The sequence below is a fragment of the Bipolaris sorokiniana genome, assembly GCF_000338995.1.
Source record: "Bipolaris sorokiniana ND90Pr unplaced genomic scaffold COCSAscaffold_20, whole genome shotgun sequence".
In the NCBI taxonomy this organism is placed as follows: Eukaryota; Fungi; Ascomycota; class Dothideomycetes; order Pleosporales; family Pleosporaceae; genus Bipolaris; species Bipolaris sorokiniana.
Window position 1 is genome coordinate 53701 of NW_006911914.1, and position 22644 is coordinate 76344.

A 22644-nucleotide genomic window follows, 5' to 3' on the forward strand; every position below is an offset into this window, starting at 1 on the left:
GTAAGATCGGCCCGCGCCAATACGACTTGTCTCAATTCCCAGTGACATCCGCACTTTCGCAGTAGGTACGACGACACGACCGCTTTGGTTTGTCAGTGCACATACAAAGCCTCTTTATCTGAGTGGGTCTTTTTTCGCGACTCTTCAGTCAATACATGAAAACAACCGCACTCCGTTCAGAGCAACGTACATATCTGGGGCACTGTGCGCAGTATCTTAGCATATAAGATCCATTCCTGGCCAGACTATTTTTCAATTATGATCCTGTACCACATCATTTTCGTTGTACTCATTGGTCACCGCCTTGATGACTTCAATCGCCCGAAGCTCGAAGATTCTCTGCATGTGCGATACTTCCACACATAGCAACTAGACACTATAATGGTCAAGTCCCTGACCAAACCATCTCTTTCAGGTGTTTGTAACAAACCCAGGATGCAGTCAAATTAATGCATAAGACATAGAATAAAGGCACAGATATGGATCACTCGCATGAGCCTCGCGAGGAGTCTAGCTTCGCCATCTACGATAACTCATCCATCACAGAGATTATATGACAGTCCTCTTCACAATGGCACCACTGAATGACAGTTTTCTAGAAATTCCAATCTTGCACGCATGTCATGCTCCATTTCTCTCAGAGCTGTTGCGTGCAGATTACTTGTGGTAAGACTAAACTTTATATTAGACCAGGCGGCTCTGTGAGACTACTGCTGGAGTATAAGATAGAGACATTCTGGGAAACAATCTTCAACGAATGGATATTTTCTTAAACGCAAATCTAAGGTAACTGCGCACTTTTGATTCAGTTGTGGCGCGTTGACTGTTTATTTGATACCTGGTGTGAAGTCTACGCAAGAGGTCTAGACGTGTAAGGACATTCAGTAATCAGACTGGATGTGGTAGCACATATATGATAGCACTAATTCAGGTCACCAAATCCTTTGAATAATGTAGTGAACAGCTTCAAAGCCTAACTTTGACGCACTCACAGAGTCATTGGAAGATCTTTCCGGAGGTGAAGAACCATCTTGATACTCGACCAAGCGTTGCGCAGCGCTTAACACTGACATTGCTCTTACAGTGATTATAATAGCTTCATGGACACGTTCACAGGTTATGTTTTGTGAATGCAAGATCAAACCGGTCATTATGTCTTGCTGGAAGAGGCATTTCTAAGCAATCTACGTGTTTGCATTGGCGCAGAGCATAATTCACCGCTGTTACCATGAGTCCAAAAAGAATTTCTATGAAACAGAGAAGAACTTGGAAATAGGACGATAGCTCGAGATTTGCACTATGGCAAGAAGACCCTAATATCATCTGTTGAGAAAACTGTTACATGTTTATATTTACAAAGAAATGCCGTTGATCAAGTCCGCTAAGCTTTTCGGCCTGACTGCAAAGTATATCTACAAACGTATCCATTTAGAACCCTGCTTTGATTATGCCTGCAGCTTTCTCGGCTACTGAATAAACGGTAGTCATAGTGTGGGCGGCTGGCAACATGGGTATGGTGCTCGCATCCACGATTCTCAAGCCTTTCACACCGTACACACGAAGATGCTGATCTACGACACCTCCTTGATCTCTGGGGCCCATTTTGCATGTGCCTGCAGGGTGAAATAGCGTTGATGCAGCGCCGCGGATCCAAGAGTCAATATCCCTATCCTCTGAGACGCTTGGACCAGGAATGATTTCAGTTGGGTTGAGTGACGCGATTGGCGGTGTAGCGCAGAGCTTCCGAGCAAAACGAAGGCCTTCACGCAGGAGAGTGATGTCCACTTCATTTCGCAGGAAACCCACATCAGCAATAGGAGCGTCGAATATACTGGAAGAAGCCGCTTTGATATGCCCACGCGAGTATGGATGCTGTAGCCCAACTACCACAGGACCGTCTGCCCAGATCAACTCCAGGATGGCTGAGTCTTTGGCCTCGAGCTTCTTGTTAAGAGCAGCAAACTGTGCTTTGTAACCGCGCGCGACTTCGGCGGGAACGTCCTTTGGAAGGGAGGCGGATGGTCCAGCTGCAATAGCTTGCGATAAGATGGCTTTTGTGGCGTTGGAGTAAGTCGAGAGAGGAAGGAAGAGAAGAAAGTCTCCAGTTGGGGTAGTTAATGGACCAGACCTTGAGTCCTCGTACTGCTTCCGAGCTTCAGCAGCGAACGTGGCGTTCGATTGCAGGACACCGTTTGTAAGAATCGTCGTGTTGACTGTTGTGTTATCAGCGTTAGGTCTATTAGGGGAAGAGAAACTTTGCTTACGTTGGTTGAGCACGAAAACGGACACATGGTCGTGGAGGTTGTGTCCAACCGCGGGGAGATCCACAACAGTTGACACATTGATGGAAGCAAGATGAGAAGGGTCGCCAATACCGGAAACTTGCAACAGCTGAGGTGTGTGCAGTGCCCCAGCGGCAAGGATAGCCTCCTTCTTGACTTTTGTTTGCTGGCTTGTCGCACCAGCGGAAGCGGAAGTGGCAAACTTAACGCCTGTCACTTTGGGTACACCGTTTACCTTCTCTGTGAGTATTTGCGTCACCTGGTGGCTGGCTAGAAGATGGAAATTGGAGCGCTTCTGTGCAGAGGCATAGTATGCTTCTTCTGCGGAAGAACGCGTCACGGTCTTGGGGTCCATGTTGTGCGGGCAGAAGTAACCACCAATTGCCTTGCCTGTAGCTTGGTCATTGATCGGAATGCCAAGTGCTTTAGCAGCGTTGATGAAATTTTCTTGTTGCATGTTAACAAAAGCCAGGCAATCTATTTTCGCTTGAAAAACTTACTGGTAGTCGGCCAGAAAAAGGAAGAGAAAGTTGTTTGGATGTAGCCCTTGGTGCCGTAATTGTTGGGGTTATACTTGATGTCGTATTCGGCCTGGATTGCTGCCGTTGGTGGTGTAAACGTCTCTGACTGAAAACCGGTTAGAATCATCAATGAGGCTGCTAGCAAAACAAACGTACCTTTATGAAACCGGACAAAATGCTTTGAAAGTTCCATCCTTTGTTTCCAAGGACCTCCCATGTATCGTAATCAGATTGCGAACCACGATCGAAGACCATGCGGTTAAGCTTAGTCGATCCGCCAACGACTTTTCCTAGAGGAATAGGAATAGAACGATTGTTGATCTGCGGATTTGCGCTGTACGTGAGGTTCCAATCATATTTGGTTCCGACGGCGCCACCAGCAAGGCCTGGAATTGTCACGAAAGGCTCGTCTTGGTCGCTGGCTGCTGGGTTAGCACGTCGGTGGCGATACGGGTTTGGTACAACCTACAATTGGCCAGCCTCGATAATCAACACTTTTACATCTATTGTAGAGCATCGTTAACCATCTACTATCAAAAATATCTCATATTTGTCAGGAGAGTGACATACTCTGATCTTCGGATAGTCGATTGGCAACGGTAAGGCCCGACGCACCGGCGCCTACAACAACATAATCATATTCGGGAAGAAGATCCTCTGCCCTGGAAATGAGCTCGCCGTTGAAAAGTGGATGTGCGAGAAGACCAGTCGCAGAAAGTGCGACCGTCAGTCCGATGCTGAGCGGTGAAGGCATGATGGGAACGAGCGCAAAAAGAGCGAATTGACGTTTGAATGACAAAGTTTGTACACGCCCAGTACCCGGTTATGTATATTAACGATAACACTAATAAAATGACAAACTACGTGACTGTGCGGTTCACCTACAATTGCCGATGTTTTACTCCGTTGGCTGGTACTTGCGCGCAACCTAGCTAGTTTCGCATAAATATTGTCGGAGCTATTCCAGCGAACATCATGCGCATGTAAGGGCGGCGCTTGTGGACCCCTTTCCTCATGAACAGGTTACTTTCCTGCTACACAATGCAAGGATGTTTGCCACAATAGGAAATTTCATTAACACAGAATAATCTAACGATTACCCGCGCCCCTTGCTAATGGCGATTCCTTCTCGTCCATACCCCGCAATGGGGTCTTCTCCATGTTTTTCCCCTTTTCCAGCACGTCATTGCGGCTAAATATAGCCTGGACGTGGAGCTTGCCTCATTAATGAAAACCCATCCAATCCTGTAAATCAATATCCGTTTCACCCGACGAGAAGAAGCCTCAAATGACGCGAATGGTTCTACGGCAGACTAGTAACGAATGAGAGCAGGAGATCAAGCACAGGCCGCTTCGCGCACAGACACAATGCGGCAACACACAGCCCAGAGTATACATACTTAGACGGAAAGTAGCAATATTAGCTTAAACGCCGGGAAGACCCGCGATGAAGTCCAGAACACCAGTATTGATAATGCTTACCAAGGCAATTACGACAGTGAAGGGTATTCGACATAGCCCCCATTAGGTACTTACCTACTACGTATGTGCTCGCAATCATGTCCGAGTTCTCGACTAAGAATCTACTTACATATAACGCAATATACGTAGTTAAGCAAATACCGAAGAATAGTTATAACATGACCGATAACTAAGCATTAAGTAACACGTCTAGCCAACTTTCGAGTGTCGATTGTACTACTTACTGATTAGCAGGCGGGGAGAGCTTTGTTTATAGAATAAGTATCAGATGATGAGGTACAAAAGGAAAGAAAAAATGGCTTATGTACAGCTACGCATCCTGGTCATGGGTGCTTGACCGTGTATCACCGAATTGACTGCCTCATTGTTTATTATCTCCAGACACGCTGCCGAGTAGGAAGAAGTGCCGACATTGCGCCATAAACTGCTCGACAGCAGAACACTATGTACTATCTAGGGTTGTTTCAAGACACAGGACCGAGACGCTAAAGAATTATCGTGGTTATCGTGCAAGCATAAACTTTGCAAATTCACCCGTGGCGACCATGTTACTCCATGTCGACAAATCATCGAAAGCACCATTAAGCGAGATGTTCGGCACCCTCCAAAACTATTGCGGAGACCCATTTATGCTACAGTATACCCTCTGGATGTTATGTTGATGTAAGCACTACGACGGGAAAGGAATGCGCCATCTCTGAAGCGTACGAAAAAAAGGCTAGTAATGGCCGAAATGACGCTAGTACATGCCCGAACGATGTGGGGAAATAATTGACCCTCGTATCTGACAGCCCGAGCATGCGGAGGGCGCCTAGATGCGCGGCTTGTTCCTAGTTCCCGTTGCTGTTTACGAGGTCGTGGAGATAACGCCACCAGGCTCGACTTATGACACAGCAAGTACGTGAGTCGAATATCAGCGGTTCATGGTATCCCATTACGTGCCAACGATTATGGTATCCAAGATGATGGGTTTGCCAAGAAAGCCGTCGATCATCCGTTGATTTGTCCTTGACAAACAACAAATAAGGTTTCTCACTCGTATGTAGACTGTGTCTAAACTGGATGCCGTAGGATAATCCAGTGGCGTTGGTATCTTATGACCTGGTCGAATCTGCTTACTTTGCCTTTGTCACTTGTTGTAGCACCTTGAAAAAGACTTTCGTATTCTCAGACATGATGATCTGTAGCTTCATCCAAGTTACTGACCCGAGTACCTGCCGTCACAGCAATAAACGATGCCAAGCACATTGGCTGATCACGTGTGTAGTATACCTCCCTCTATATAAGTACGTCGTTCAGCATTGATACTAGCCGCGCGCAAAGTTGAAGCGATGACGCAAATGGCTTTTGCGACATATCGCGTGAAACAGGCACAACTCCGTTTCGACACTTGGCTAGCGAACGGTGTTATTTCGGACAGGACTGAGAAACATTAAACACCCAGCCGTGTGGCTATGTCAATCAACTACTGCAAGCCATATTTTAGGTTTGATTGCTGCTGCCTTCTCAACTGCCGAACCGTTTCCCTTGCTGCATGCTCGTGGTCCAACGCGGTCTGGAAGTTTCCCTGACCGAAGCGCAGTTTTATCAGTCGATATGATGCTCGAATCAACGAGTACTGCGTGGATATTCTATGAAGGTGAACATGACAAGGAGCGAGTCTTTGGTTTAGAGTTCGCGGTCATCAGCAACAGATTGTCAGTACGGTACACGCACGGTTAGCACTAGAAAGCCCAACGGAACTCAGCATGGTGGGGTGGGTGCGCAATCTGCCAAAGATGACTTCAACGGACGTGTCTTGCCTGTAGTTTCCCAAGTACCTCGTCTTTGTGCTGAGGATCACAGGATTAAAGTATCACGTCCGGTACGATGGATCGTTGATCAAAGGCAAACATTGAAGAGCGCAAGATGTTTTGCAGAGTTCCAAATTGATACAGCGCCAATCATCTCGTTGACTCGCCTCCTACGTATATCAGTACATGATGCAGTACTCAACTCACTACCAAAAAACGCTCTCCATCCCAAAGCGCCCTGTATCAAGGCTTCCACCCTCCGGTCCGCGTGCGGAACAAGCCTTTCGGGTCCACAGCATCCGCAACCCTCTTCGCCAGCGCACGACTCTGTGGCCTCAACCTACCAAAATAATCTTGGCGATAGAATCCATAATTCATAAAAACAGGTAAATAAGCGTCTGGCAACTTTCCATCTGCTTGCCACGCCAACACTCTATTGCGAATGCCCGTGTACGTGGCTTCCATAGTATCAGCCATTCTGTCATACAATGTTTTCGGTGTAAAGGCGTAATTCATCTCGATGATGATACGGTCAACGCTTGCGTCGGCATCAATCAGGTCAGGACTAAGCTCTCGGGCCTTTTGTGCGATGCGTTTGGGAAAAGGCTGCCATGCGATGGATGCGACTATGCCAGGTACAAGGAGCGTTGTTTCAGAGATGTTGCGCCAATGGTTATGGAGACCCCCCATGATCTCGACTGCATTGGCGCGAGAAGGAATGGGTATGGTCTCAGTGGCGATATCAACGACACTGCCCTTCAGTACTACCCAATTACTAAATGCCATCAAGTCGGCATACGTTCGTGTACGTGTTGTGTCAAGAAGAGGGTTAACATCGGTGAAGTTTTTGAAAAGTCCCGGTGGTGGTGTCGCGCCGTCGTAGAACAAGAATATAATCCATGAGTCGATAATGTTGATATTGGTGCGCTCAGCAGTGACAATGACAGCTGCCTTATCATCCTCGTTATACTCGGTCCAATCACGTACAGCTTGGAGTAGCTCGGCGTCCTTCTTCGGCGTGCGTAAGTAAACAAGATTGCCACCCCACACGTTGCCCTGGCGGCGGGCTTGTAACTTGTAGTTTGTTACAACACCAAAGTTGTTGCCGCCTCCTTTGAGTGCGACGAACAGATCGAGGTGGTTGTCTTTCCTGATGTGACCAATCGTGCCGTTTGCAAAAACGATTTCGTACTCTAGAACACTCGAAGCAGCCCATCCATATTGTGTCGACATGTAGCTAAGGCCTCCGCCAAGGACCAAACCACCAACTCCAGTGTTGCCAATTCGTCCACCAACAAACGTCCACCCAGAGCCTTGCAACTTGGCAGAAATACTGTCTAGCCGATTGCCTGGACCTACGTCGACAATACCAGTGCTGCTATCCAAAATAGCCTGATCAAGACGATCCATGGAGATTAGGGGTCCTCCAGCAACACTGCTCCAGCCGTTGTTCGGGTTGTGCCCCCCAGACTTGATGGCGAAAGGCTCCGTAGTATTAGCAAGCACCTTCATCACTGTCGAGACCTCCTCCACCGTCTTGGGGAAGATGATGCACGACGGGAGAAGAGCCGAGCATGACGTCGACCAGTATTGCGTCTGCTCTTCAATATAAGCTAGGTCCAGAGAGTATTTGACATCAATGCCCCCAAGATCCGTAACGATAGAACAGGTATCGGCGCGAACAAAGAATGGCAGCAAAAAAGCGCAAGAAATGTATACTATGTATAACAACATTTTGATACAGAAGTAGTGATCCTATTCAGTTTGTTGTCACTACTTCTCGTCTCACGATGGTCTTATAACGTTCTGAGGTTGTCATGACTCAATGACATCGGCCAAACTTCGTCGGGGTGAGCCATGCTGCAAGCGATCCTCGTACGTCAATGGCAACACAGATAGCCCACGATGGACGTGAGGGTCGTGAGACAGGCTGTGCAGGATTCAAGTGACTAAGTTAGTAGATGCCGATCATCGTGGCTACCATGGGGTTCCTTCGTCATCGAGTTTCGGTAAGCGTGTAGCTGCAGCAGTTCATTGAATGTGGCTTGGAACTAGATTGGACAACTTGTATTGTACAGTGGTGCCAATATTGTTGGGCAGTGGGAAACTGTTCTCATTTCGTCGCAATTCCAATCGTCACTCCTCCTATTGGCAGAACCTAGGCACTGCCATATCGTGAGATTGATCAGGTGTACTAATTTAGTCGTCTTTTCAGAAGATTCAAGCCCGGGCGACAGTATTCAAAGCAGGTTTTCGTATTCGTAAGAGGTTGAAAAAGCCGAAGGTAGCAGTGGCTGAAACCTGAAATCGGTTGCTTGTAGACAGATCTGGAAGATTGGAAAGAAAAAAGAGCACAAGGAGATGGCCAAGAGTCGCATGAGATGTCCAATCGTCTTGATATCCTGCAATTGTAATGTTGCTCCACCGGCTTAATATGTGTTGGCTCGCTTGGCTGCAGACGCTCATAAGAAATGGGTATACCCGCTGCAGGTGTCTGCAGAAATACGAGGAGCTGAACACGGAGTCGCATGTTCCTGAGCCTGCAACGGTTAGCGTAGTATTTACTCCCGGAAATCGGTGACTTATGTAAAAAAGAGTGGCCGTCCTGAAAGACAGCCAAATGAAGCACCCACAATGCCCCTCACTACGCACTTCTATTTCCACACCAATGGCTATACTGAGTGTCGCCTTGAAAGGTGTGTCGTTGATCTGTCCCATGCAGAAACTTGACGACATCGCGAAAGAGAGTGACAGGATGACCAGAAAGCAAAGTCAGTAGAACAAAGGGGCCTGCAAGGCTGCTCCAGGCGACAGGGACGGACAGGTCTAGACCTTGAGCCTCACTCTTGAGAGGTCCCATCTCTGAAGTCTGGCATGAGAAGTGATGCAATGTGGCTTCCGGTGTTCCGCCGCTTTGCTGTAACCAGTTTACATTCTCTTCGCTTAGTCGCCTTGAGATTAGTCTCATGACACACAACGGAATTCGATATACACCCCAAGAAACAAAACTCGCAAGAGCCACGGCGCTTCCAGGGAAGCCGCCGTCACGTCTCCAAGGCTGCTGGGTTCGCTCCATTGCAACAGTACCATCTTCCTCATGATTCAAAACTCGTCGATCAGAAGATCCTAATCGAACAGCACAACGGCCACGAAACTGCCTTCTGTTGACTCGATCTTCGCTGGTTGCTATGCCAGGAAGCTTCTCTCTGTTTGTGATTGCATGACTCTCGGAGACTAGTCTTTGTTGCCGCTTTGCTTCCATTCACCTGGTGACAGAGGGCATTATAATACGGACAAAGGACATCCTCAAAAACCGTAATCTTGGTCGTAACAGTCAAAAGTACCGTTCGACCGGAAGGGGAAACGCTCGTCGATGCCGACACACGCTGAACGTGCATGTTGACGATTAACGCGACTGGTCAGATATCGCTGTGGAGCGACTAGTGTCTAGAGACTTGCATCGTGACACAGTCTCCATGATGTTGTATACAAAGTGAGAGTGTAAAGAAGTGATCGGGATTTTCATCCCTGTAGGAGAGATGCACGAACATCTTCATCGCTAAGCACTACTAGCCGGCTCGATTCAAGTTATCGCACAGTGCAAGCGTTGCGAACCTGGCCCAACACCCATCCATCCATCAAACAACCAAACATGAGCTTCAAGACATCGGATCCGGAGCGGGGCGGTTCGCCAATGATGATGATATCTGCCTGAGACGCAGAGACCTCGCTAGGCTTTCGCCTTTCCGACGAGTGGATCTCCGCGCCGACCGAAGCCAGAACAGGTTGGTACATCTGTGTGTCAGGCTCGACAAAAGTCAAACCGCGCTCTTCTTCTGCCTATTCGCTACTTGGATGATGCGTGACGAGGACGTTGTGATTGTCGGAGCCTGGCGTGGCAACTTCGGTACGAGTCCTAGAAACGAGCAGCCCATGTACTAGCGGAATTCAAGAGCCCAGCGTCGGTCCCCAGCCAGGGCGACGGACATCTCCCATCACTTCTCTTTCTCTTGCCATTGCTGTTTCATCGTGAAGCTATCTGTAGTGACCAGAGTCTGTTGCACAGATGAGATGCCGACGTGGTTCCCGAATGAGAACTTTAACACCCCGACAGGCACATGTCATCTCATTTTGAGTTGTTCACTCCCGTACCTCGACTCTTCCTTTTGCGCCGAGCCTGACTAGTCCACAAGTGAGCTGTCTAGCAGGGGCTAATTGGAAGGCCGGCGACATGACCGCGATACTCTTCGTCCAGCGCAAAGGCTGGAACGAATACCAATAGATGGATAGGGTTAAGATCCGAGCTTGTCTTCCTCACCCACAACCTCGATGCTAACAGCGAGGCGCGCAAACCGACATGCATGTAACCCATTGAGACCATGCCAAGAGGCTCGGGTGAGTGTCGATCGCGCAAGTAGGTGAGGCGCGGACGAACCGCACTCCAAATGGAAGACAAGCGTCGGGAACTATGGGGAAAGTGGCATGCGTGATACTTGCAAGTTGAGAGAAGAAACCGGATCAGAGAAGGGCGTTACGCGGCCGTCCCGCTATCATCGACATGGTCAGATCTGGTTGAAGAGCGCGTGTAAGAATCCAAGTCCGGTCGTATTGCAAAAGAGCGTAGCAGCCGTTTGATTGGAGGCGGACGCCGTGTAGTGATGGAGCAGTTGAGGTGTTGGTTGTTGGAATGGTACCCCGTTGGACAAAGGGGAACGACGCGTTGCTCCATGCCAAGAGATCGCGTCAAAGCGGCGTCAGCACGTGACTAATCATTGCCATCGCCGTTTGCGTCTGCTCACCAATCTTTGCATTGTAGTCACATACGCTGAAAATTGCAGCCCAAGGTCCAAAAAAACAGTTATTCCCTGGTCTGAAGAGACTTTTATCTGAACAAGGTTATCGAAAATCAGACCCGGTGCGACAGACGCAAGATTGCTCGCCCCCAGTAAATAGCGCTGGCACTACAACCAGTCGACTCGAGGCGAAACCATTCATCATGGGAGCAATCGAGGACGCAGTAGATTCCGCTGCCAACTTCATCGGTCCATTCGTTGACAAAGGCCGCAAATACAGTGGCGATGTGCCCACCTCGTCACTCATCCAGCAATCTCTTTCCCACCTTCAAGCCATCAATACTGCCGATCTAGTCGCAGACCCAAACGCCCCTTATGATGCGTCTCTTGCAGGAGTGGTATACGGCCTCCTGGATCTCATCATCATTCTTGCCGTCATACCACGGTTGTCTCCAGGAGTAGCATTTAGCCAGCGACCACGCTCGGTCCTGACTACGATTGTCACCGCATCACCTGACCACGATATGGATGCTTTGGCTGTCATGATTGAAGGCATCCTCCCGATTCTAGAGCAAAAGGGCTCTGGTATACAGCCACTTCTCTCCCAGAGGATCCTTCCAGACGTCGTATCCGCACTTGCTGAACTATCCTTCTCGCCCTTTTCGTCTGAAGACACTAAATTCAAGTTCTCGCCTATTTACAAAAAGATAATGATTGAGATTCCAACATCTCGACTTCTTCCGATATTAACGTCCTTTCTACAGCAACCTCTCCCCGAATGGCTAAAACCTATTATTTCGATGGAGCTGTCTATGGTCCCGCTTCGGCAACAAGGCGTCCGACATACCATTGAGTTCCTGGCGCTCTCGTACCTTTCCAAGAACTCTCACATCCCCGAGGGTGCGTCAGGCTCACAATCTCAGATTCCCATTCCACTAGAAGCTATCACGCAGGCGTCAAAGCTGCTTGTACTTCCGCCCAGCGGCATTACACCAAATGACTGGATAGAAAGACTTGCACCTCAATTGCTCCACCTGTTGAACGGCTGCGAAGGAAAAGAATTGAGCCGAGCAGCAGGCCAGATAATCGCGGGTGGAATACTCAGCAAGAAGACGACCGGAGCACCAGGTACTATAGGATGGAAAATCTTTGTGGAACCTATATTCCATGCAATCTCTCCGAAGAATACTCAAATTTCAGTTTCCGAAGAGGGCAGGAAAGCTGACGTTGTCGTAAGAGAAGGTGATCTCAAACCGGCACTCCGCCAACTCAACAATATTACATGTTCATATTCTCACGCTGGCCTGATCAAACGCCTCGTCACTCCGATGCTGCTTCCCCTATGGGCGCTTCTCAACTATGCTAAGCGCAGACCCTCACTTGACAAAGAGTGGACAGCGCTTCCAAAATCAATCATATCACGATATGTAGAGATGGCCTGTGACGCGAAGCAAATTGACAACATGGCACGTCATATCTTTTGGGACGGGGACACTACATGGACCTTTGGCCCTGGCTCTGAAGGTGGTGTTGAAATACGGCGGCGCACAAACGGCCAGTCTGAGAACAATACAGCAGGCATGGAGGGAATTCTTGGGCAAATTGGCGACCTGGATAACCGGGTCAACCTGTTAGTGTCTCTCTTGTCAGAAGCGAGTGTCTCCGGAGATGTCGCAAGCTCTGTCTTTCTTAGTACAACGAAGCGGTGGCTTGAACCCGCGAAGCCAGCAGCCGAGTCCCTCACGGATGAAGATTTCATCGGCGATCCTCTCTCAGCATTGGTGGATGCGAAACTGTCTGAATCTCTGGCCAGGCAGTTCCAAGAGCATTTCGCGAGAAGCCCACAGCACATTACTGAGCTCATGGCACAGCTGATTGAGAATTTTGTCGAGCATAAGAAGTCCTTGTTTAGTGCAAGCAAGTCACGCATGTCACAACGCGCCATGCTTGGCAACATTGTGCAAAAGCAAGCTACAACAAGGGAGAAAAACGAAGATGATGCTGTGAACGAGGACCTGGTTTCGTTTGCCTTGAGTATTTTGAATACAATGGTGGCGTCGCCCGATTTTCAGAAGACGCCTTTGGTCAAGGAAATGTTGCTTGCACTTTTGCCATCATTGGCATATCTCTCGGAATATCGGAACCAAACGCAATCGCCTATACCGTCCATGATTAGCAACTCCTCTACCATCCTTTTCCAGCTCATCGCTCCCACCACTGCCAATTCTCCGTCCACTAAAGCCAGACTTGCGACGAATGTGCCTGTCGATCTCTTGGCAGAACACCGCGCTGCACTAAGGACCTGCCTCGAGGAACTTCAGTCAACGGACCCGCCAAACCGTACCTGGGCTCTCAACACTATACACTCGATGCTCAAAAACCCAGCTGCGTTCCCAGTCATCGACATACCATCTCTTACACATATCTTGCTTTCATCTTCGTTGGCCGATCCCGAGTCATACGTCCATTTAGCGGCAATACCTGTTCTCGTCACATTAGCAGCGCGAGTACCGAAGCCTGTTGTCGGGATCCTGGTTGATGCATTCGTGGATGTTGATGAACGATCTTTGAAGCTCACAAGGGGGAAGCAGACAGAGCAGAAGGAAAGAGAGTTGAGGAATGCTTTAGACTTGAGACTACGGGTTGGTGAAGTCCTCAACACATTTGCGGGTAGCAATGTCTCGTGGGTCTCGCATGCGAAAGATGGAACGATGTATAGGTGCGCAAAACAAATTACAGAGGCATGTCTATTGTTGTCAGGTCGACGAGGGCAACGCGTGCAGACACTTTCAATGCGAAATGAGGTTGCAGACAGCGAGCGGAGGTTGAAGGAGGAAGGTGAGGCAGCCTGGGGTGGTCCGATACCGAATGTTTTTGAGCCTGATGGTGCGGACCCGCAAGAGCAAGCAGACTACACTGCTCTACAAAAGATTGTCAGTGGGTGGGAAAACACGGGAATCGAGGAAGATGTTAGAATGCGCGCTTCTGCACTCAGCGTTCTGTCGACTCTGCTGGAGTACCGACTCGAGGTGCTACGGCAGCCTTTGATTGATGCATCGCTGCAGATGGTATTGCTCATACTAGGGTTAGAGAAAGATGATGCAAAGGCTTTGCTACGGCGTGCTGGTGTTCTTGTTATCATGGGATTACTACGCGGCATTGACGCGGCAATCGAGGCTGGAAAGGAGGGTATGGTCGCACTAAACTTGAAGCAACAGCAGGAAATAGAGCGAGTGACCAGATGGGTGAAGGATGAAGACACAGATGAACTTGTGCGAGACCATGCATCAAGTGTAGTAGAGGGATTGGAGACGTTGAGAATGAAGGAGCTGTACAGAGTGCGAGAAAGGGGATTAAATCTCGATGGAAATCTTGGGCTGGAAGGTAACCTAAGAGGGCTTGAAATACAACCGGGAGAAGGCAAGAAGAAAGAAAAGAGGATAATGGTAGAGGAGATAGAGTAGCTCCGAAAGACAAGAATCATGATGGTATTCTAGACGCTTCGTTTTGGAGGCTGTCTGCTGAGTTGGCCAGCTCGTGCCTACGTCGAGTAGCGCCGTGGTATCTTTTGTTTGTTTGGTGGCCAGAGCACGCTGGTGGCTCAGTCGTGTAGCCGCATGTATCATAAGCTCACCCGTCCAACGCCAGGATGCCCTTGGGTGAGCGCTCACTCGTGTCGCCATTTCCAGACGTGGCGCGCATCGTGTCGTCGTTTGTTTGGCAGTCTCAGCCACTCATTGCCGTGTCTTTACCAGTCTTTGGTTCCACCTCTTCGGCCTTGCCAATCCAGAGCACGTTGTTGCACCGTATAAGCACTTGTCCGAGCGTGCCTGAGCTGACGCCGTTTACGAACTCTTCCGTGTTGGACAACTGGATGTTCATGTACAGGTCGACCGAAACCAGTCTGCCCTTGTACTCGGTCTCGCCCCACTTTAACCGAACAACAATGTCCTTGTCTACTCTGTGATGGGTCAGTTCGAGTCTCGGGTAGGTCGCAGTGAAGGTGTGCTTCTTGGAGAAGGCGTGACGTACAAGCTCTGGAGGAGAGGTCGGGGGTTGAAAGGTGCGACTGCCTGTAAACCGTTAGCCATGCGCAACAGTGCATGCAAATCAGGACCGCATACCGCCATGTCTGCGACTCGGCTAGAAGTCTTTTTGGCGCGGAGAAAGGCGGGAAGGGGAGAGAATGCGACGCCGAGGTCGATTGGTGGTGAGGTGTTGGGTCAGAATGTATGCAGCACTGGTCGCGCTCTGCAGCTTTGGAAAGTTGTCGGCAAAAGGTAATGCCGATTGGCTGGTTGGTGGGCCTCTCACCGCGGGGAAGGCATAGAATGGATTTGGGGCCATGACCATGTACCCTCGTGTATTTATCTAGTACACAATGCGAGGACATACATATGAGCCTCTCAGTATGCACGACAAGAGCAGCATCTATATTTCGCAGCTGTTACATTACGTGTATCGATTTTTGTAGACACAGTCTGAATCCGTCTTGTCCTGTCCTGTCCTGCGTGTTTCCTTCCCGCATTCAGGTCACACTCCAGAGCCGCAAACTAGTAGCGGGTGCGCTAAGATTTTATCGTCATGTTCCCATCGTCCCACAGCCTTCTCCCACACAGCCAACCCGCCATTGCTTCCTTGACTGACTATCACGTCCGCTCTTTTACGCCTTATTCGTATCCTATAGACATCTGCCACCAATTGCACCATTGCGCCTACCACCGTGCGTCGTCTGACCCTCCTACCCGCGACTTGCTCTCTCGTCGCCCCTCCACTCTTCGCACAGCATGCTCCGGTAGCAATGCTAGCAATTTGGTCCCGGGCAACACTGAACCCGGGATCCTGTAGGTGCATGTCATGCGCTTCCAACACAGTCGTCCGCGCACGTACAAACAGTCCAGCGCCCTTCCGTCGCGCGTGGTCTACACCCGGCACACCCACCTCGACTTTTGTATACACGACCATTTTTGCTGCAGGGCTAACTGCTGATACAAAGGCCAAAGTGGCCAGGAATAGACAATGGGAGCAGGCATTCGACAAATCGAACGAGCCCGTTGATGCTCAGAGTCCAGGCGACGGAGACATGAATCCAAACGTGACGAGTGCTCACCCCTACGAGCATCCTGAAAACAGTGGCCTGTCGTTTGACGACCTCCCTCAAGATCTTGACTGGGCTGCTGTGCAAAGAACCATAGGCATGGACCTTGTTGAAGATCAAGTCTTGCAGACGCAAGAGGTTGAGTCACAGATTCGCGATTATGCAGACATGGCATGGGATGAATTACGCTTTGATTCGAGATTCCCCGGCGTCCAGCTGCTCGAATGGCCAGCGAATACAGGCCCGGATCTCGTGCGCTACAACCTTCCGCCTCAGTCACTATGGGCGCCAGATGCCCTGCGTCTTAACGCCATGCGGAGACGGCATACTCGGAAGAAGTTGGCCATACAGGAACTTTCCACTGCACTTCTTATCCATGAACTGCTACACCAAGCTAGTGTTTTCCGCTTTTTGAACACTGCAAGTGACGAATTGAACAAGCTGGCACCACAGATCCTAAAAGTTGTTCGCATGGCCGAAGACGAGCGCAAAGAAGCACGTTTAGAGATTTTAGAGGCACTTGAGAAACTGTACAAGACTCGTGTAGATAGTCCTGCCGAGGACTTTGCAACTGCCCGCATCCGGGTCAATCCCCTCGCAATTCCGAGCTATCACCAGGACGCCGATGGCGACTTTTATGGCATTACAAAGCAGTTGAATGATGGTCTCAAAACCTTGCTTCGCGAAACACCCCGCGGCAACGATCGGAAGGCGGCCCTCGCAGTCGCAAGAATATGCCACAATCTCCTCATCTCCTCCGCTTCTCCCGATCTGCAGACGTTCAATACCCTGCTAGTAGGCTTCAGACGCTGGCGTCGCAGGGAGCTAGTCGAGCGCGTCATACCTGCACTTTACGCCAACAAGATACGGCCCAATGAGATCACCTGTCGCGAGATTCTAGATCATTACGCGCTAGGAGGGCAATCAGCGGCTGCCAGCTTCTCACGCTTTGTGGCCAAGATGAGGGGCTTGGAAGATGCGCTCATGCTTGCAAATCCAGACATCAGCATTAATAAGGCCAGCCAAGATCGCCTCATCCGCGTCAGCCCAGAAAAGGTTCTTCAAAAAGTTCATCCGACGCCCATGGTGTTTGGCGCGCTCATAGGTGGCGTCATCAAATTTGCTGGTTTTGATCGAGCTCTAGACATCTATTACGAGATGAAGGCGGATGGTTGGGGCCTCGACGTGCAGGGCCTAACCAGATTGTTGGGCGATTGTGTGCGCCGAGCTGACTGGGAAGGTGGCTTATACGTGTGGGAAGAGATCAACGGTATCAAGACACGCGTGAAGCATCACGATATGGCTAAAGCATACAGCCACATGCTCAGCTTGTGTTCCGTCACTGGCAACACCGTTGCCTTCAATCAGATCTTGAACGATCTAGCCAGGGGAGGGTTTGATCGCAAGCTCATCATTGATTCGGCTACACGGACGACTAGCTTAGCAAAGCGCAAGAACGAATACCTGGCCCCGGCTTGGGTTGCCGATAATGTCATGATTGCTGTGTCACAGTATGTCCAGGACGCCAAACCCTCTGGGCCGGACGTCGCGCCAGATGTGATCGATACTGATGACGCTGCGCTCTCCCAGGACGAGTTTGACACTTTCGGAGATATTGAGCACAATACGGCCGATACCAAAGAAGCATGGGCATCTTGGGTCGAACATGAGTTCGGCGTGAGGCCAAAAGAGCCAGAGCCATGAGATTTCCATGGCTCTCTGTACATTACATGTGTTCATACCACTGTGCACATCAGAGCATCGGGCCGGCGTTTTATGGTGACTCTGAGCATGTAGTTAGCGTGACAATGTAAACTATGGTTGTTTCCCTCTTCGAAAAGTCGTCGATTTCCTTGTCACTACAATAAGTCATTGTTGCTTGCACAGTCTCAATCAGCGAATACATTCCGAAATCTACTCGCCATGCGAGCAATGTTGATCCCGTAACTTAATGATGGTGGCGAACCGAATAAACGTTTGCAGCTACCATCCCGCAGATATCACCCGATTGCTATCTTGCCGAGGACATGCTTGTCCCTGATTGTATATTTAGATTACTCGCGCCGCACCACAATTTACAGTCCCACTTCCACAACTTCATCACCGAGGAAAGGAACACTTAGTGGACATGGTCAAGGCTTTGCATCAGTAAAGAATAACTTGGGACTGCTATCGTTCTTTCTATTGGATCAACGTCCTCTGCCGCTATTATCACAAAGTCACCCAAAACGCATGGCTGACACTCAAGCACCAAGTTTTCTTAAACCCCTTGGCATATCGTATCCGAAATCAACGACCTGACGTTCAGCCGAAGGCATCGAAAGTCTTGCGTCAAGTTACGTTTCTCTTGCAACATTGGCATCGCTCACGCACAAATGGGCTCAGATGCTCGCTTAATTGGATCGTGCAGATTCAGTCTAATTAGGTGCATCTGCAGCCAAGGACAGCTGAACTTGTACTACAAGGAGACTATATTCAGTCATACTGGTGGTGAACTGGGATTATCGGTCTTGGCCAGTGCGCACCACTCTCATAGCCGTTGTACAGCAAGGTGTTCCTTTCCCCGGATTTTCTTGCTATCTTTGGGTCTAGACCTCTCGGTGTTTCCCTGCATATCACCACACATCCTGATGAACGGGAGTGCATTCGCCCCGTGAAGCCTGTATCCATTCGAGCAATCTGGGTTTAGAATTTCCGAACGCATCAATATTCCTTTTGCTTCCAGAACGGCTCGGCATCAGGATCTAGTCTGCACCCAAGACATTTTCAAATCTAAAGATCAGCCACCTTTTGAATGTCAAGGGACACGACAGATGGCGTGTGTACCAAGACGATTCTGCTTTACAGCCGGAGGAGCGACACCTCTCAGCAATGTGCCGGTAATAGATGAAGTGGGAACATTCTGCGCTATCGTTCGAGCCGGAGAACGGTTTGCACTAGCAGTATTGAATGTGAGCCGTTTGACGCCGGATGCACAGGTTGAGGCATGGATTGGCTACAGTGAAGCTGAAGGTTGGAAGTTAGCGCAGTGAAACGGCTGTGTAGCGCCAGAAGGAATACCACCTTGAAGATACATCGGGTTGCGAAATCACTGGACGTGTCACTTGGAGTCGACGCTGCTGCATCCATCCCTACCGCATGCATGTTTAGGGGATTTAGTTATTCGAGGGTACCTTGCGAGCCATGCAGAAACAATGTAGCACGGCGACACCAAATGGTTCAACGTTACAGGAAGATTGCCTTAGACAGGCAAGAGTCGAGAAGAATACGTACGCTGTCGTCTTCGGAAGCTTGTTTGTTTATAATCGTTATACTCTAGGTACAAGCCGGGGCCTATCAACGTCAAACGGTGGGTGTACGAGGAAGAGCAAATAATTTCATTCGGAGCATCGGATCTCACATCATGCAGCAGCAAAGTTTGGCGCCCAATATGTGTGGCTGTCAAACTCTGGCTGAACAGGTCCCGTGTCTCTCTGTCGCGCTAGTCTGAAGTCGGAAGGGTACAGTACTTTACCCAGATTGCAAGCATCTCGTATCTACGGCCTCGAACACAGCAGTCACCTCACCTGCCCCACCTGGTCAAGTACTACACGCTGCGCTATAACGAGGGATGGGCAAAGTTTGGTTCAGACCATGTGCATAGATTGCGTCCGATGTTTCTACTGCAATCACTCGCCACTCACGAGGGTCCAGCTGATATATTTATATAAAACCAGTACCGGCCACGGGCAAGTCCCTCCTCTTTTTCTCTCCTTTGCAATCAGACAGTGACAACAATCCGGTCTTCGATTTCAACTTTTGTTTGACACATCAACCCAACGAGAAAGAAGATAGCCAAGCGAAAAGAAATACAGAAAGAAAGAGACAGAAGGAAAAAAATGCAGTACCGACTAGTCTCTATGCTCGCCGCCGGCGTATTGGTGGCTATGAGCAGCGCCGCGCCAGTTCCCTCACCTGATGTACGTACTCATCTAGGCGAAAGAGACCTTTAGGTTTCCCCTTCACAGTTACTAATCAAGACCAGAATCTATCCATCACCAACCCCCCAAACACCATCGAGCTCGGCAAGCCCTCGTCAGAAATCTCCTGGGGCAGGAGCGTCGATACCGAAGTCACCAACCCCGACGTGGTAGATATTTCCCCTCCCACCTCTGAGATCATCTGGAGCAAGGAGAAGAAGGCGCGTGGTGTGGAGTTTGAGAAGCCAAAGGATAGCTTCAACCTGGGCAACGCAAACACGGTCGTAACGTGGGGCAAGCGCGATTCCACCACTGGTGTCACGCCCGAGGATACTATTGAGCTGGGCAAGCCTAGCACTGAGATCACGTGGAGCAAGGAAAAGCGTGATGAGCTTGTCACGCCAGATGATAGCATCAGTCTTGGTAAGCCGTCGACGGTTGTGACGTGGTCTTGAAGTCAGGGCGAGTAAGGGGGGTAGTGATGGTGGTGATAAAGAACGTCTAGGAGCTCATTCATAGCTACGTATATGGTTCTATTCGAAGGGTAAGGAGTTTTTCTTAGTGGTTGAAAGAGTATGTAGTTTCATAGGATATACATTTTATTTTATTCTTCCTACTTTTCGAATGATTATGGAGTCGATGAGTCATGTGCATAGTGATGTGTTTGTATGATGCAGTTATGTGATGGCGCTTCGATATCTTGATGATAACACTGCGCAACCCTTTTTCTGATGTGAAAGTAGGTGAGATACAATATCACATTACCCGTTTCCTTTTCTTTTCTTGGCAATTTATACAGTGCTTTTCTCTAATCACACTAGTATATCATTAATATAAAGTATATCTCCTCTACGTTTTGACAACAACAACCAACATCAACAGCCTATTTGTACACAGAAGATGAAATGATCAAGACGATCCCACAACCCAAGACTGACTAACCCTGGCGATACCAGTTCTCCTTGGGATCCTGCATACACTCGCCCATGGTGACTGCGCGGAGGCCCTGGCCGTAGAGGTAATCCAGCATGTAGCCAGTGAGGTTTTCAGCAGTGAGCTCGTGAATATCATGTGCAATGGCCAGCCTGTGGTTGCTGCTGCGCGTGTCGATACCTTGCTTGAAGTTGTCTCTTGAAGTCTGCATCCCAGGCGTGAGGTTGTTGTAGTCTGTTTGGTTGTGTTAGAAACCACTTTTTGTAAAAGAGAGTATAATAGAAACTGACCATCAGTATCGAGATCAAAATAAGAAATGACATAGCCTAGCTCAGCCATGATTTCCTGACACTGCCCATTGCATGACGAGTACGGTGGACGCATATATGTCGGAAAGCGGCCAATAATGTTGCGAATTGCCATTTCGTTCTTGACCATCTGGTCATAGACCTGTTCCCTAGTAATGGCAGAGAGATCCTGGTGGCTCCATGTGTGCGACGCCACTTGGTGTCCGTTGTCGTACATGTTCCGCACAACTTTATCCCACTGTTGGTCAATGGCGCCCTTGCCAAGATTGTTGCCGGTAACGAAGAAAGTAGCACGGCCTCCCTTTGCCTCAAACTGCCGCATGATGGATTCAGTGTAGACGAAAGGTCCATCGTCGTATGTGATGGCTACTGTACCGGGATTTTTGCAGGCGTAGATGCCCGCTCCACCGTAGGGAATGCTGCCAAGTTTGGGCCGGGGAACGTTGCGTGTGCTTGCGCCAGATGGGGTCTTGTTGGCGTCGCATCCAGGGCCGTAGTTGAACAAGCAGTCGGGTGCTTTGCAGTGATCTTTTGTAGTTCCGCAGTAGCCGTTTGCTGAGCAGCAATCGTTTCCGGCGCATTTTTGATTGCCGTTTGCCGGACCACAACGTTCAACTTCCTGCCTTGGGCCAAGGACAGGCGCAGAATGGGCAGGATAAAGGGTTTGGAGGCGAGCGAAAGGGTTTCTAGCGCGTAGTTCTGTTGGCATACCAAACGTCTTAGGCATGCCTTCCATGCCTGTTCCATGAGCAGCGGCGAATTGCCCGGCCAATGAGGCGGCAACGACGTGTGAGAAACGCATTCTGTCAGACCAAGGGTTTCAAATACAGTATTGCTTTTAGCTGGGTACGACAAAAAAGTAAAAAGAAGCAGATTTGCAGATGGATTATTGCTCAGGCGAGGGCTAGAAGGGGAAACGGTCTGGTTGCGTGTAGAAAGGAGGGAGGAGGACAGGGGGGTCATCTTAAGTAGAAGGGAAAAGGATATGTGATGTGCATGAATGCTGATGGTAGCGGCGCTGCTTGAGGGGCGGAATCCGGGGTACCCGTAAGCAATGGAGTAGGTACTGTTGAGGATCATGACAGCTCGCCCTAACCAGACCTTGGCCCAGGGATGATGATGAGTTGCATATGCTCATTCCACGGTCGTATAGCGGTTTGCATCTTTGTTTGTTTTTTCGAGTCAAACTCTTGATAGTGTGTAGAGTACGAACTGGTATAATGGGACGAGAGGTGCTCATGGTACATGTGCTTAGAATGAACTGTTGTCAGCAGCCAAGACGCCTAGTCTTGGTGATGATGTGTCGTCATGATAGATCGACTAAGTACTCTACCAGATGCCGACAAGTGTGTATGCACATTGACGATCAAACTAGCGCTGTGAGCTCTCGTTGTATGGCAGCCAACCAAGTTATTGTGTACTCGTTTACTCGTCGTAGGAGTACTGTAAGATTTCATTTTTTTTAGAACAAAAAG

The 22644-nt window shown here is 49.4% G+C and overlaps 8 protein-coding genes across 8 annotated transcripts; 3 read left to right on the top strand and 5 right to left on the bottom strand.

Annotated features, from left to right (window-relative positions):
- Window positions 1-1363: 1363 nt before the first annotated feature.
- On the bottom strand, window positions 1364-3558 carry COCSADRAFT_41871 (uncharacterized protein; the record flags this gene model as incomplete). The annotated part of the gene is made up of 6 exons (XM_007707609.1): window positions 1364-2213; window positions 2265-2729; window positions 2783-2909; window positions 2960-3221; window positions 3273-3306; window positions 3374-3558. Coding segments are annotated over 6 exons (1858 nt in total), but the record flags the coding sequence as incomplete, so codon positions are not given.
- A 2763-nt stretch (window positions 3559-6321) lies between these two features.
- COCSADRAFT_350719 (uncharacterized protein) lies at window positions 6322-8151 on the bottom strand (the record flags this gene model as incomplete). Its single annotated transcript, XM_007707647.1, has 1 exon — window positions 6322-8151. The coding sequence occupies exon 1, from the start codon at window positions 7810-7812 to the stop codon at window positions 6322-6324; it is 1491 nt and encodes a 496-aa protein (XP_007705837.1). The 5' UTR covers window positions 7813-8151.
- A 539-nt stretch (window positions 8152-8690) lies between these two features.
- Window positions 8691-9503, bottom strand: COCSADRAFT_278613 (uncharacterized protein). Its single transcript, XM_007707648.1, has one exon. The coding sequence runs from the start codon at window positions 9338-9340 to the stop codon at window positions 8723-8725; it is 618 nt and encodes a 205-aa protein (XP_007705838.1). The 5' UTR covers window positions 9341-9503; the 3' UTR covers window positions 8691-8722.
- A 1399-nt stretch (window positions 9504-10902) lies between these two features.
- Window positions 10903-14427, top strand: COCSADRAFT_278624 (uncharacterized protein). Its single transcript, XM_007707649.1, has one exon. It carries the CDS (start codon window positions 11075-11077, stop codon window positions 14333-14335), a length of 3261 nt encoding a protein of 1086 aa, XP_007705839.1. The 5' UTR covers window positions 10903-11074; the 3' UTR covers window positions 14336-14427.
- A 170-nt stretch (window positions 14428-14597) lies between these two features.
- Window positions 14598-15001, bottom strand: COCSADRAFT_165582 (uncharacterized protein; the record flags this gene model as incomplete). Its single annotated transcript, XM_007707650.1, has 3 exons — window positions 14598-14832; window positions 14904-14944; window positions 14996-15001. The coding sequence occupies 3 exons, from the start codon at window positions 14999-15001 to the stop codon at window positions 14598-14600; spliced, it is 282 nt and encodes a 93-aa protein (XP_007705840.1).
- Window positions 15002-15478: 477 nt separating this feature from the next.
- Window positions 15479-17824, top strand: COCSADRAFT_41876 (uncharacterized protein). Its single transcript, XM_007707610.1, has one exon. It carries the CDS (start codon window positions 15673-15675, stop codon window positions 17671-17673), a length of 2001 nt encoding a protein of 666 aa, XP_007705800.1. The 5' UTR covers window positions 15479-15672; the 3' UTR covers window positions 17674-17824.
- A 1839-nt stretch (window positions 17825-19663) lies between these two features.
- Window positions 19664-20524, top strand: COCSADRAFT_204361 (uncharacterized protein). Its single transcript, XM_007707651.1, has 2 exons — window positions 19664-19928; window positions 19994-20524. Exons 1-2 carry the CDS (start codon window positions 19848-19850, stop codon window positions 20381-20383), a joined length of 471 nt encoding a protein of 156 aa, XP_007705841.1. The 5' UTR covers window positions 19664-19847; the 3' UTR covers window positions 20384-20524.
- A 168-nt stretch (window positions 20525-20692) lies between these two features.
- COCSADRAFT_204362 (carbohydrate esterase family 4 protein) lies at window positions 20693-22431 on the bottom strand. The gene is made up of 2 exons (XM_007707652.1): window positions 21152-22431; window positions 20693-21095 (listed from the first exon to the last, which is right to left on the bottom strand). Exons 1-2 carry the CDS (start codon window positions 21969-21971, stop codon window positions 20866-20868), a joined length of 1050 nt encoding a protein of 349 aa, XP_007705842.1. The 5' UTR covers window positions 21972-22431; the 3' UTR covers window positions 20693-20865.
- Between the last annotated feature and the right edge of the window lie 213 nt (window positions 22432-22644).